The 14819-nt window shown below is 38.5% G+C and overlaps 1 protein-coding gene across 1 annotated transcript in view; it reads right to left on the bottom strand.

Annotated features, from left to right (window-relative positions):
* The window catches only part of LOC101881240 (disks large homolog 2), a 423431-nt gene that overhangs the window by 392083 nt on the left and 16529 nt on the right, over positions 1-14819 (bottom strand). The window contains 1 exon segment of the mRNA XM_034072915.1: positions 1-54. Coding sequence (XP_033928806.1) covers positions 1-54 — 54 coding nt within the window.

The following is a 14819-nucleotide window of genomic DNA, read 5'->3' as shown; positions in this document are numbered from 1 at the left end:
ATAAGGGATTGTGTCCAAGGTGTCTGTGTTGACAATTATAGGGGCAGGGCTTGCCTGAAAGGAAAAAGAATAAGAGAAAAGAAATTAAAAAATGTGAAATGCATTAATATTGAAATGTCCATTATGATACATTAAATTAAAAGGCTGAAAGCCTGTCTTCTCCCTCAATTCGCATCATGCAACAGTACATAACTTTGGGTACTGTTCAATCAATTAAGGATGAATGAAATAGGTCCTCAGACTCCAAACCACATCTCACTATGGTTTTTCTTTCAATTTCATTAGGCTTTGGATCACATATTGAATAAATAACTACTAGTAATTCATATTTTAGTAGAACTATAAAAAACATGATGCATTCAGCTTACAATTAGGAGACCTTAGGGTGAGGGTTTCAGCTTCCCTTGCCTTACAAGTCCATTTTTTGTGTTTAAGCAAAAACAAAGTAATAACTAGATCTTTACAGAGGACAAACATCAGAATTTTATGTTTACACAACTTATCAGTATCACACAGGTATGTAGTAAGTGTATACTTCAAGTATACTAGGATATTTCTGTTAGAACTATGTATTCTCATGGTTCATATGCACTCAGCTCATGTTAAGTTTGAAATAAAGAAGTAGTTTAAAAAGATGTGTGAGTCTGTAAAGCTGCCCAACATGACCTTTAACTTATTGATGAAGCCCATATCCAGACTAGTTTCCAGACACTTGAAATGCCCTAACCTCTTCCTCTTTCTATGCTGAGATTCAGTAGTGGTGACCTCAGGCCAAGCCCTGATTTGACCCAGCTCATAATCTTGGCTCAGACACTGGGGAAAACCACAGAGCTGTGAGAAATTGTAGAGCCAGGCACCATGAGTAAAATGTCAGGGATAGGGACTGCTGAGATGGGATTGTTAATACTTCAAGAACTCAGGAGGAGAAGGTTCACCATGTAGTGAATGTAGTACAAAAAATGATGGAAGGCACTTTGTTTGCCTGGCTAAAGAAACACTCTTCAGCCATTCTATCGAGCTGATGAGTAGCTCATTAGTTCTATTTATCTACATTGTATATTCACCAAAGAGTGACTGTCTGATTTAAACTTATATAGATTGCAGAGTCTCTTTGTGCATGATTACAGCACTGCCAAAAGCACTGATCATATTTCTATTGTCAAGTATTCCCTGCAGGATTTCAAAATCTATGTTAACACAACCCAAATTAAAAATGTAACATTACTGCAACAATTCAAATACTTTCAGAAAATCACAGTTTCTTTCCAGTTTTGGTGAATTTATTGAAAATGTGTTAAAGAAACCATATGTTACAACAGCTACTGATGATTAATACCATTATTTCTACACAACTATGTAACCTGTGAATAAAAGATAAATATGAAATGTGTGCAATTTAGTGTGTATGCATGGCATGTATCTGTTATCATAGTGAGGTATAGTTTAATATTAAAATGCTTAGGATCTCAAAATATATTATACACACATACCTGTTTATTCTCATTATGCCCCATAACACTGAACACTTTGGAGTGATAGATAAAAGCTGAAGGCCATATGATTATAATATTTTTAGCTTTAAGCATATGGAATAATTTATAACTGTATCATCACTGAAGGTTAAGCAAAGGATTTCCTTTTGGAATTGTAGTTTTTACTTACATTAATATATAGCTTCATACACTTAAAGACTTTGCTACAGGAAGAAAGTGTTTTCTTTTTGTTTTTCACAATATTTAATCTGTTTTATTTTTCATACCGTGAGAAGTTCTAGCACCAAGTATAAGCAAAGTCTGAAATCCTCAGAAGCCAAGCATCTTTCCATTGCTTTACAAAACAGTATCTATAAAAATTACAAATGTCTTTCTGTAGTCATTTTCCAAAGCATTCTCATATTAACACCAATCACTTCTAACTCATTGAGGAGCAAAGCCTTATACCATATCAGATTTTGCTGAAGTAAAGAGATTTCTTGATCAGAAATCAGTAATTGTGTGAACACTGTAAAAAATAACATTTAAGGAACCTGGAATTTCTTTTGAAGACACAGTTATTCCTTTTCTTCCTCCTAAGAGCACAAGCAGAACCCACAAATCTTTCACACTATTGGTTGCAATTGTTTTCAGAAGGACATTCATAGCCTTGCAGGATCCCGGTCCAGTGCTATAGAACTCTCACTGAGATAAGGTTTCTCTTATATCTCATCAGAATTCCCCTAATGCATCTGTGTCTATTTCCTCATACTTCTGTACATCTCCGAGAGGAGTTTGGCTTTGTGTCCTTTTTAACTATCCCTTAGATGGATGAAGACAGCAATTAGTTTCTTCCCACAGCCTCTTCTTCTCCAAGCTGAACAAATTGAGCTCTCTTCCTGAATGCTCTGTTTACCAGACCCAGTCAGTGTTTGTTATCTTCCACCAAATACACTTTGGCATATCAGGGAACGTAGAACTGGACACAGTACTCCCAGTGCAGACTCAGGTGATGAGAAGATGTCCCCCAGACTGCTGTCTAGGCTGCTATTAGTGCAGCCCAGTTTGCTGTTAGCCTTCATCACTGCAAGGGCTCATGGATAGCTCATGTGCAACTTATTCTCCACTCTGTAAAGCTGCTACCTATCTGTACTATGCTTGGCTGGGACTGCTGCATCTTTTGTTCTGTCCCACTGCAAGAACTTTGTGTGGTTACTCTCAGCCCATTTCTCCTGCCTATTGAGATCCCTCTGAATAGCAACTGAATAGCAACTGCCCAAAGTATCATCTGCTCTGCCCAGCAGACGCTTGCTGACAGTGCATTCTACCTAATCATTCTGGTTATTAATTAAGATGCTAAACATCATTAGCACCAGTATCAACCCTGCAGAAACACCGTAAGTAACATGCCACCAGTTACTACCGGACTTCGAATTGCTGACTGCCACCCTTTGGGTCTGGTGGTCTAGACAGCATCCTACTCATCTCCTAGTACATCCATCCATTTACTGTCTCTCATTTGGCTGAAAAACAGAATTTGTACTGAAAACATTGCTAAAATCAAGGCAAATTACAACTACTGATTTGCCATCATCCACAGAACTAGTCATCACATCACAAAGTTGTCAGGTTGGCAAGGCATAATTTTACCCTTTGTAAATCAACCTGCTCTTTGTAATCACCTCCCTCTGTCCTTCACAAGCCTTGACAAGGCTTCCTGGAGGCACCCACTGAAATGCTTCCATTTGTTAGCTTCTTCCTAATCCTGACCTCCAGCTTCTCACTTGGCCCATCATCCCTTCTACAGCAAAAGTCTGAGCACTTCAGCTGTTCCTTGGAATAGTGTGATCCTTCCTTGACTAAGCTTCTGACAGAGCCTGTAAAGAATTGGCTTTCAAGCTCGAATATCTTTCAGGTTTCATTTTAACACAGTGCTTATTGTGTGTTACTGATTGGAAGAGTTGAACTTAACGATCAAACTGACAATTTTCTGCTACTGAAGCACTTCTCCTGACCAGACAGACGGTCAGGAGATTTATAGACTGACTGTTTCAGATGGATAGAGTGACTATAACATTCACTCACAACTAATATCATGAGTTCATTTTCCTTTTCTGTGTTCCTCCTGTTCCTATATGTGCATGTCTGTGTGGTGATGTTGTTTTGTTTTGTTTTTTTTCCTGAGAAAACTGATTTAATTGAAACATTTTGCTCCAGTCTCTCTACCATATGGTAATTTGAAGAACACTGACCTCCTGAGCTACAACACTACATTTAAGTGCAGGAAGTGGAGATTATTTTACTAGTTATGTCCCGTTTGTTGCTCATGCTTTAAAGAAAAGTAGGAGGCTTTAATCATGCAGAGTTAAGAAGACAGTTATCAGTTACTGGAAAAAGACCTAAATATAGTGCTAGTTATGCAGTACAAAGGAGCATCAAAATAGTCCTGCATTCACAGTGAAGTTACTCAGCGGACAGGTCAGGAGAAGATCAGTAGCAACAAAGAGTCAGAAGGATTTTACCTTTCAGGATGTTGTGTCTATGCTGACTTAAAAACACATCACATGCACTGATTCACCAAATTCTCAAAAAAGGATGCCCATATATCTGCACACTTCTTACAGAGAGCACTGACTAATCCATCACAACAGTTCATCAGCTCAGCAGGAATACTTCCAGTTGTACATAAATTAACAAAAGCATGTAAAAAAATACTTAGATTCTCTCCAAAATCTCTGCCCATTGTGTCTTTGAGATAGCGCTGCATCTGATCTGTAATACCCACACATATATAAACTATCTATCTATGTCTGACACTGGTCAGAAGAATAAATGGCTTTCTGGAAGACAAAGAAAATTACTTTATTCCTAGCTCTGCCCTTTGACCTGCTCTGTAGTCTTAACCAAGATATTTAATAGCTCTAGCAAAACTGGCTTAATTTGGTCAGAATTTTAAGAGCGATGTCAGCTGCTGAGAACTAAATAATCTATCTCTATGTAGGGAGGTTTAAAATTCTACATGTCTAATTGCCTAACCTGCAGGATGAATTCAAATCAGTAGTTAATTAATTCATGAAAGAGACAGCCCTCTTTTAAGTCAGGTGGAATACTGAAGACTCCCAGACTTTGCAATCACATTTTAAAGATGGGAAAAGGCCTTTGTGAACACTGTCCCAGTTCTGCAGCTGCAAAATAGATCCAAACCAATCACCAAAACAAGGGATTGTACTGAGTGCAGTGAGCTAAGTGAGCCTGTTTTCCCCCATTCCTCATGCACTTTCCTTTCTGCCCTAATCCTTACCTATATCTCAAGTATTATGCTGACAACGTACCATGCGGGGTGTCAGTCTTATGCTCCCTGCACAGACCTTTCTCCTGCCCATGACTAGAAGCAGTGCTTTCAGCTGAGCCATCTCTGTGCTTTGAAGAAAAGGGATCATACTGACAGCTGCAGTGACAGATTGGCAGAGCTGAGACAAAGCTTGAATAGCTTTGGGGGGGGAAAAAATTGTGGTTTTTTTCCTTCTTAAAGCAGTTGAGCACAACAGACTTTGTTTCCACAAATATATATATATGAGATTGTTCTGCTTGCAGTGAGTCAGACAGTCTAGTGGCTTTTCTAGTTGCAGGATACAGTGAAAGCACTTGAAGCCAGTAGAAACAGAACAAAAAGGCACACAGTCTAGTTCATGAACATTTACTCTGCTACCAAATTCTCTACAAGTGTCTGACATGACTCATACCTTTCAGACAAGATGAACTTTTCCTCTACCACGAATGCTACCGTTATCCTTTTACTTAGAGCATGCGCAGTTTTGCAGACTATCCATATTATAATGCATTTCACTCCTTTTGGAGTACGCATATCTCCTTGTTTTAACTGTTTCTTCCATGCAGTGCTGTATTCAACACCAGACCATCAAACCACTTGCATAGATATATGGTGATTATTATATAAAGAGCATAGCACATTATTTCTTAGCCAGAAAACGTTAAAACAAGTATATGATAATTTTGAAACTATCCACTTATATTTAATCCTAGCTGCGATTTTGACTCAGAAAATTCAATTTCTTGTTTTTTTGCTAAGCAATTACTGTCATTATCTACATTATTACATTTAAGAAAACTCGAAGTAAAGAGGTAGTGAAATAGAGTGTATGCATTACCATTTAAAAAGTAGGTTGAGCTGTCAGTGCCTTATTACCATCTTTTGCAGACGCCTGACCCTGTGGACTGAATGTCAGAGTTAAGGGCTCATCCTTCCAGGCAGACATTCCTAAATTTGAAAACACTCTCAGTTGCAGCTTTATTTTACTACAGATTCTTAGCGTTTTGTGTCTTAATAATATGAAGTGGAATGGCCCCTACATTTGCAAAGGAATAGGGCACGCTTGCATCTCTCAGATATAACCTGTCAGACTGTTTAAGGCCTTAAAAAGGTAACACTGAATTAATTTAAATTCATTGCCTATTTTCAAAAGTTTTTCACAACTGCAAGAAAGAAATTTACATTGACACACAATAGCATGAAAGATTAAATGATAATTTAGATGTCAAAATTCTCTGTGATGCTGTAAGGCCTCAAGATCAGAGGACACACAGAACTTTTCATCGTATTTACCACTGAATAACAAACTACAGGACCAAGAAGGAGAAAAAGTCATTTGCTTGTTATTAAACAGAAAATATGAAAGATAGGGAGTCTCTTTGAACATCTAAAGAATGATTTTTCAGAAGTCAAAAGCAGCTTTGCTTGCAGGTTGCAGCTGCCAAGAATAGAGGAAAAATGCCTCAAGGAATACTCAGGACCTTTCCCTATGTGTATAATGTAACCTCATATAAAGCCATTTAATTTAAAGGTAAATAGTGTTTTTTAAAGAACATGGTCTTATTTTTGAGCTTGAGGTTTTGTGTTGTTCTTTATTTAATCTGAAAGAATAATTTTCTATTTAAAATTGTATTAATTGTGACATTATTTAAACAAAAAGACTTCAGACCTCAGGAAAACCCAACATTTCTGTGTGGATCCACAGGTGGACCAAGGAATGGCAAGAAAGCATCTACCTTAAAATTGCTGAAGTTTCACCCATACTGATGTTACCTGTTAGCTGTTTTAATTATCTATGATTAACATAATGGCAACTTTTTGCCCAATATCAGATCTAGTGAAGGACACAGAAATGTCAATGGGAAAAGCTTTACAGAGAATGAGGGATAATTAGGGTACAGCTGAATTTCCAGTGAAGATATTACTCAACTAAATGTTATTACTCATTAAATTTTGAGGTGATAACCTTCCTATCACTAGGCAGGGTGGATCCATCTGTCTCATTCTAGGATGCCAAATGCCATACTAAGACTCACACAGCGGTCCCATTACCAGGTCTCTTCTGACTCACGAAAGAAATTGATGCCAATTGTCATACAACAGTGCTTTAGCTTTGAACAGAAATTTAGACCTAAATCCTGTTTCTAGGTTTACTGCTTCAGCGCATGTTCATGGACTTTTGAAAGTGAATGGGCCATAACATTCATTTATTACACATATCTCTGCTCTGATCTCATCTCCACTGTGTTCCAGAACTTTCCCCAAAGCCTGTGTCAAAGCACATCTCTTAAGAAAATAACAGTTTAAACAATCCAGGCAATGACAGTTTCTCGTATGTTCTTAAATGTGGATATGGAAACTTTAGAATCAAGAACAAAAATTGAAATACATTCCATATGGTACTTTTCTAAGTGTATTATCTTCAAAACTCTGACATCTGATTTAAATAATTTATTTTCAGTTTTGATGTAATTTGTGATAATTTTATAAAAAGATGAGATATTGTGAAATCTTGCCACTGCAGTCAATACTGTTGGAAGGATAAATTACAATGGAGGGGTGCTATTGAAAACCTAAGAGCTAAGCTAACTTACTTTATACTATGAAATTAACAAAACAGGTTACATCTTCCATTTTAAACATCAATGACATTCTGCTGCATCTATCAGATCTAAAAAATTCTGGGTGAAAGTCCCTGCATAACTGAAGTTAATGGTAAAACACTGATCTGCTTTCAACAGAGTCAAAACTTAAGGTAATATGTTTCTACTTGATACTGGGGGTTCTTATCTCCTGGCAGGATTTGTAGAGTGGTGCATGCATTTAGCCTGCTGGTTCATGAAAGCAATAATAAGCAAAAAGAACTTAAAGCAAATTAAACAAATTAATATATGTCTTTGGAATTATTTTGTATCTTGTTTTAAATCACATTAGCTGAATATCCAGAAATTAAAAATCCAGAGGGTGGTGATGGCGGGGAAGTTAATACAAAAAGCTTAGGTTATTGACAGACTTGTTAACAAGGGCAAACGTCCTCACTGACTTGAGCATTCCCATGTTTGATTAAACTTTAACTGCTTAACTTCCCAACAGTTTGCCTGAGCATTAGCTTTATTAACCATGGACTGGTACAGATATAAGCCTCAAGAAGAGCTGTGCAACAAAAAGAACAGGAAAGTAATCTCAGTGGAGTAAAAATTACAATGCAGGTGAATACAACAACAAAAAAAGTGAATGTAAACCTACATGTGAAGTAGGGAAATTATTTTAACAGAATTCATTATCTATTTAAGAGCTTTATTAGAACATAAATTCTAAGGAATTAAACACCTGCTTTTAGAGATTAATCAATTACATCAAGCACTGTATCCAGCAGCCGAGAAATAATGGAATTAGTGCTAGAGAGCATTCACCTCTGTTTGGCAAGAACAGAAGAGATCAAGACTTACTGATGCTACAGCTCAAACTCTCCATAGAGAGGAAAGAATGGGAAATAGAGAAGGAAGCATCTTGAGTTTTAGGAAGGCTTTCAGATATAACAGAAGTAGCAAAATCACCATTGATTCTGTTTCAGCACAGAAGTTGCCAGAAGAGCTGGTGGTTACTGTGGTCCATAAAATGCCTCAACTTTAATTAATTGATTCTGGCTAAGTAGGAGCAAAGCTGCTTTGCCAAATACTTCCACTTAATGAATGTATATCAATTTTACATAAATAAACTTGATTTTGAATATCTGCAATAAACTCAAATTGGCCTGTGCTGGAGCAAGGAGGGTTTTGATTTTTACATCAGTAGAAGTAAACTTCAAACCTTATGTCCTCTGGAAAAGTTTTAATTGATGTCCCAGAGGGTCTCTTCACGTCCCAGAATCACTACTTGATGAATAAAATTAACAGAATAATTCCAAATATATCACTTGCCGACAGCTTGCTTCAAACCATAGATCACTGCAGGACCACTGCACTCACAGTACGTCATCTGAAAAGTTGCAAGTGTGTAAAGTGAAGTTATCCAGGGTTTAGGGCAAGTGAGTCATTTTACAAGGTGTTGCCTCACATGGCATAAAATGCATTTCTCAATGGAGATGGACTGTTACGTAAAACTGTTTGGTATTTCACTATAGGGCTTGCCAAACATTTAATCTCTGTTTTCTCACTGACATCCTTCTGCCTGAGAGACTGAGCACTCTGTGGGTGACTTACAGGACAATGCGTGCCAGAACTGCCACTACTTCTGTAATTTTACAGACTGTAGCACCCAGCAGGAACATCACAGGCTGCCGAGCTTAGCAAGGGCTCGGGATGTGTGTAATACCATCAGGCTGCTACTGAAAGAAAGAGAATGCTCCCTTAGGATGATGCAATTTTGTTTTAGGCTAAGTGGTGCAAATACACACATGCCATTTTCTTTTTGGTTTTAGGACTGATTTCCCTCATACTTTAAAAATTTGCACAGAGAAATTAATAGAGTCCAATTCTTGACTTTGCATCTTGTAATTCCTTAATCTGCAATATTCATGCCTCTTTTAAGGAATATGGCCTACTGAAAAATTAAGCTTGTATTATTATGGAATAACAGGATGGTTTGAGTTGAAGGGAGGGACCTTAAAGCTCATCCAGTTCCAACCCCTGCCATGGGCAGGGACACCTTCCACTGGAGCAGGTTGCTCCAAGCCCCTGTGTCCAACCTGGCCTTGAACACTGCCAGGGATGGGGCAGCCACAGCTTCTCTGGGCACCCTGTGCCAGCACCTCAGCACCCTCACAGGGAACAGCTTCTGCCTAAGAGCTCAGCTCAGTCTCCCCTCAGGTGTGTTAAAGCCATTCCCCTTGGCCTGTCCCTACAGGCCCTTGTCCCAAGCCCCTCTCCAGGTTTCCTGCAGCCCCTTTAGGCACTGGAGCTGCTCTCAGGTCTCCCCTTCAGGAGCCTCCTCTTCTCCATTCTGCCCCAGCCCAGCTCTCTCAGCCTGGCTCCAGAGCAGAGCTGCTCCAGCCCTCGCAGCATCTCCATGGCCTCCTCTGGACTCCAACAGCTCCATGTCCCTCTTATGTTGGGGCCCCAGAGCTAAACGCACTCCATTATACCTGCCTGTCTTCCCCCTTGTAGTGGTCACAAACATGGAGGTTTTGGCAGCAGGGGGTTGCAGGGGCAGGTCTGTGAGGAGAAGTCAGGGCTGTTCTGTGAGAGGCACAGAAGGTTCCAGCCATCTCAGTGTCAGACCCACTGCAGGACACAGCTCAGCCCATCAGCAAGGCTGGTGATGCCTCTGGGCCAACCGGTGCCTCTGTGAAAACACAGACCCTGGTGCTCCATGTGGAACACCCTGAAGGCACTGCGGCCTGTAGAAGAGCTGCACTGGAGCAGAACAAGCAAGTAATAAGGAAGAAAAGAGTGAGGAAACAGGAGCAGCAGAGAGAAAATACCACATCCTGAATCCAACCCTCTGTGCCACCCTCACCTCACTGCAGGGACTGAGTGTGACCTGCAGTAGTCACCATGAGTCTGGAGTGAAGCTCAACCTGGCACAGAGTTGTTTTCCCTAAATGTTTAACCTATCTTTGTTTCTCAATACCCCACTCAATAATTAAATGATATCACAGAGAACGGATCATAGCATCAGCTGGGATGGAAAAGGCCTTTAACATCATCAAGTCCAAACGTTCCCAGCACTGCCAAGTCTGCCTCTAACCCATGGCACTGAAGGCCTCATCTACGCGGTGTGTGATGGTGACTCCAGCCCTGCCCTGGGCAGCCTGTTCCAATGTCCGAGCACCTCTGGGGAAGGAATTGCTCATAATCTCCATCTAAACCTGCCCTGGTGCAGCTTGAGACCGTTTGCTCTTGTCCTATGGCATGTTACTTAAAAGACCAATCACCTTCTGGCTCCATTCTCCTTTCAGGTAGTTACTGAAAGCAAACTCTTAACTGTCAATACAGTTAAACTCAAGTCTGTTTTGCATGCAGCACCACTATTCCTCTGAAATTTCACTGCAGAACAGATATTTGTTCAGAGTCTTTTATTTACTCATCCTATTTTCTGATAAATCTACAAATCATTTATTGGAGGTGAGTCTGGAACAGCAGAAGAAAGTAAAAGAGCAAGGTCTTTTGTTATAAAAGAAAATGTCAACTTGAGTAGCAGAAGCAACAAAGAGAAAGTGGAAGCCGTGCTGCAGCCACAAGTAAAATCACATTATTGAGTAAAAATGGAAACACATAAAGTGACAACTGATTATTGTTCATCGAGAAGCTTTCCACAGAGAATCAAAGCTATGCTTTCTCTTCTAACATATAATCTATTAAGATCCTGTCAACTTCTTGATTCTTAGAAATAGCATTTACAAAAAAGTTTCAAAATGCAAAGAACAACATGGTACTGCAGGCTTCTAGAATAATGAAACCACATAAAGGGACTGAGCCCAGGATGAGTATCAACAGCATCATAAAACCAGCTCTACAATATGCCATTGCTTAAGTAAAGAAAGTGCCTGAGGCCATTTTAAGTCTGAGAAGCACAAACAACATGACTGGAGGGTACAGCAACACTGACAGTCTTCCAAAGAACTTGTAGAGAACCTTAAAAATACGCCTTAAATCAAAATTAGGGCCTTGAAGAAATTAAGGCAATTCCTGTCAAGTAATAATCAAGGGAACAGCATCCTTGTGAAGCTAACAAATTTAGATTAGGGGTGCAAGTAGGTGTATTGATGCTAAAAAGACAGACTTCAGGAGCTGGATTAAAAACAGAAAGGGAGAAATGTCAGAACAATATTTTTGATGTTAGGAAAGATGCTGAGAAACACTTCAGATCAGTAAAATCAGACTTGGCCTGTTTTTCAATAAATATTTTGCTATTTTTAACATGGGAATATTTTTACATTTCATGCCAAGGGCAGGCAAGCACATTTTATACACTGCTACAACTGTGTGTCAAATCCATCAAACTATAGTATCATCTCCCTAGAGGAGAAAGAGAAGTCTTGCTGCCTAAAACTCTTTGTATACACTTCAGCTAAGCACTAAACTACACACTGTAGGCAGTACCAACATTCTGGCAGATGGGCAACATGACCTGTGAGGTCGTTCCCCATCTTTATCTTTTAGCATTCTGTCATTTCTAAACAGTGTTGTTTTGGCTAGAAAAGAAAGCAGAAACAGAGTAAAAAATCATTATCTTAAACTGAATTAAAAATAGATGGAGGCAATTTTAACAGTGATTTATCTAGCAGAAAGCAACATGGCACTTTTACTGATGAGGCAGTCACAAAAAGTAACACAAGGTACCACTCTGAAATAAAATCATTCTTAGATTATAGGATATCTTTCAGTTACCGATTTCATGACATATTTTCAGCTTGTAAAACACAAAAATCTGGGATGTTACCATTTGTATACGTTAGTAACATTGACCTGGGCAGAGCTAAGTTCTGGTCCTTGTAGGTTTACTGTGTGAATGTGTATAACTTATTCCACAAAATGAAACAACCTTTCTTGTACACAGAGACAACACTGACCTCTCACTGTCACTGTATTGAACAACGAATGTAATAATCACAGAGACATAAAACCTAAAAACTGTCAGAACTGATCTATCAAGACTGAGAAGATGGGTTTGCAAATCAATTGGGGGAATTTCAAATGTCACAACAACCTTTCATCCACTTACATGATCCCCCAAAACACTGGAACATTAAATGGTTTGTAATGTCAAGCAGACTCTTCCTATAATAATAACAACAGTGATAATAATCAGCTCCTGGATGTCTGTCTTTGATATGGTAGTGTTTTATTTCTCTGATTTAAATGGAATTGTTCCAGGAGAGGACTTTCAGAAATAAGCTTTGATTACTGTTAGGAAAGAAAAAGAAAACATTTCCTGACAAAGCAAGGAGTGGAAGTTATGCACTTTATATCATGTGTTAGGAGAGAAGACCAGGAAAAGGACTAAGCATAGCATTTAGTAACACAAATGAAGCTGGCTGCTTAAGGCAGGGTGTAGGTAGAGTACAGGACACAGAGCATCGGAATCAATCAGTCCTGAAAACATTCATCTTTAGGAAGTCAGATTTCCCTTGCACCTGTACAACAGTGCTTCAGCCTCTAAAAACAACTCAACATCTATCTCATGCAATTGACATTCAGACACAAGGTAACCTTTACCAAAGAGCCCTTTGGAGAGATGCATTCTCCCCCTACCCTGCTTTTAAGGCACCAATTCCACTCTCCAAATGAAATGAACAATTTTCAACATATCCCCCTCATCCGCTAAATCATGATGCCTGGTAGAAATATGACTTTTACCATTCTCCTGTTGTAAATCTTGACTTTCGCCATAGGACGTCTGGGGAAAATTAACACTTAAGCTGTCGGTCCTTTCCAAAAGCTAACCAACTTCACAGGCAGGTGCACCAATTCTGAGCACTAACACATAAAAACCCCACTGCAGACCTGACCCTGATACTAAATAAATGTTTGGCTGGAGGACAAGAAATGGGAACATCGTGTGCTTCAGAGGAATGGGAGAAAAATGACATAGAAAATATTACAGCAAGAGGAACACAGAATCTGCAGGAAGCACCAGGTTTTTTAGGGCAACTGTAACAAGGAGAAAACAAGTTAAAGTCAGTCCATCCTTCACATCCTATTATATGCTTTGTGACACATTTTGAAATATTTTCTTTGATTATAGTATAAAGTCTCTACTCATACACAAACAAGGACCCAAGCATCTTTTGTTATCAGCCTATGTGGTATTGAAGGCACTTAGTTTTGCTCCCTTGTTAGGTCAATACTATGCTGATATAGTTAGTACCTAAATAATATTTCTCCAGATTGTTGATAATACACATAACAATTCAGATATACATCCCTTTTGTACCTGCAAATATCAGTGTATTTGCTTTAAAGATACCCTGTCAAATTATATTTCATATGAAATGAAGATACATGGAAGAAAGCAATATACTCCTTTCTTTCCTCTCAAGCACACTCTGACTGTCTTACCTAAGCTGGCCACCAAAAGCATCATCCTGCATCTGCTACTGCGTATGGGAAAATAAGTATTTCCAATGCACATGACACTAATATATATGAAATGGTTTTTAAAATACTTAAATTTAGTAACATATATTGTAAATATAGATCAGTCAAATTAACTGTTTTGTTTTACATGCAATAAACATCATATTAATGTATAGAATTGGGTGATAAGCAGTAATACCCAGATATTGAATTTATAATTATTAAATAAAGTTGATAAATACTCCTTCCTTTAAATGCTATATCTCAATTATACAATTTTCTGGAATCAAGACTATGTATACATATTAATAATATGTAATATAGCTATCTCTTTTCTTTGTCATTATTCCTAAGTAGAAATGGTGGCATTATCATTTAATTTCAGATATATAGTACTATGCATTTTCTACCCAGAAATAACACACTTATCCCTCATCAGTAAGAAACAAAGATCATCTACGGTAAGAGGTCTGAGCTCATACAGCTCAGCAGAGAAATTCAGTTTAAGTCATTTCCCCCTACTTCCCTTAAAGAAACAACCCTCAGAATTTAAATTTTAAAAGCATTTCTTCTTTCAGAGCTGTTACAGTTTTCCTTACCGGGACAAAAGAATCAAATGAGTCTTGTTCCCAATTCTCAATAGCTGAAATTGTTTTCAACCAGTAGAGATAACTTGAAATATCAGACATTTCAGAATGCTCCATACTGAAAGCTGCAAGATTAGTAGGACTGAGGTGAGACAGCCTTGCAAAAGGAGGACTTTGGCTGTGTTACATAAAGTTCTTAATTAGATCCTTGCTACAAATTACTATCCTAAGAATAAAAAGTTAATCAAAAAGCCTCATTGGAAGGATAGGAGAGCAAGATTAGAGCCAAGACAGCTGTTTCACTAAGGGATAATTGTGCAACTGTCGAACTAGATGGTGTTCTGCTGTTCAGAAGTGAAAATAGTTGTGTGAAAATTAAAATCATCCCTTTATGTTACTTAGGACTAAA

Source organism: Melopsittacus undulatus, chromosome 2, assembly GCF_012275295.1.
Source record: "Melopsittacus undulatus isolate bMelUnd1 chromosome 2, bMelUnd1.mat.Z, whole genome shotgun sequence".
NCBI lineage: Eukaryota > Metazoa > Chordata > Aves > Psittaciformes > Psittaculidae > Melopsittacus > Melopsittacus undulatus.
The sequence above is the reverse complement of the archived record's forward strand: the minus strand, read 5'-3'. Positions and strand labels throughout refer to the sequence as shown.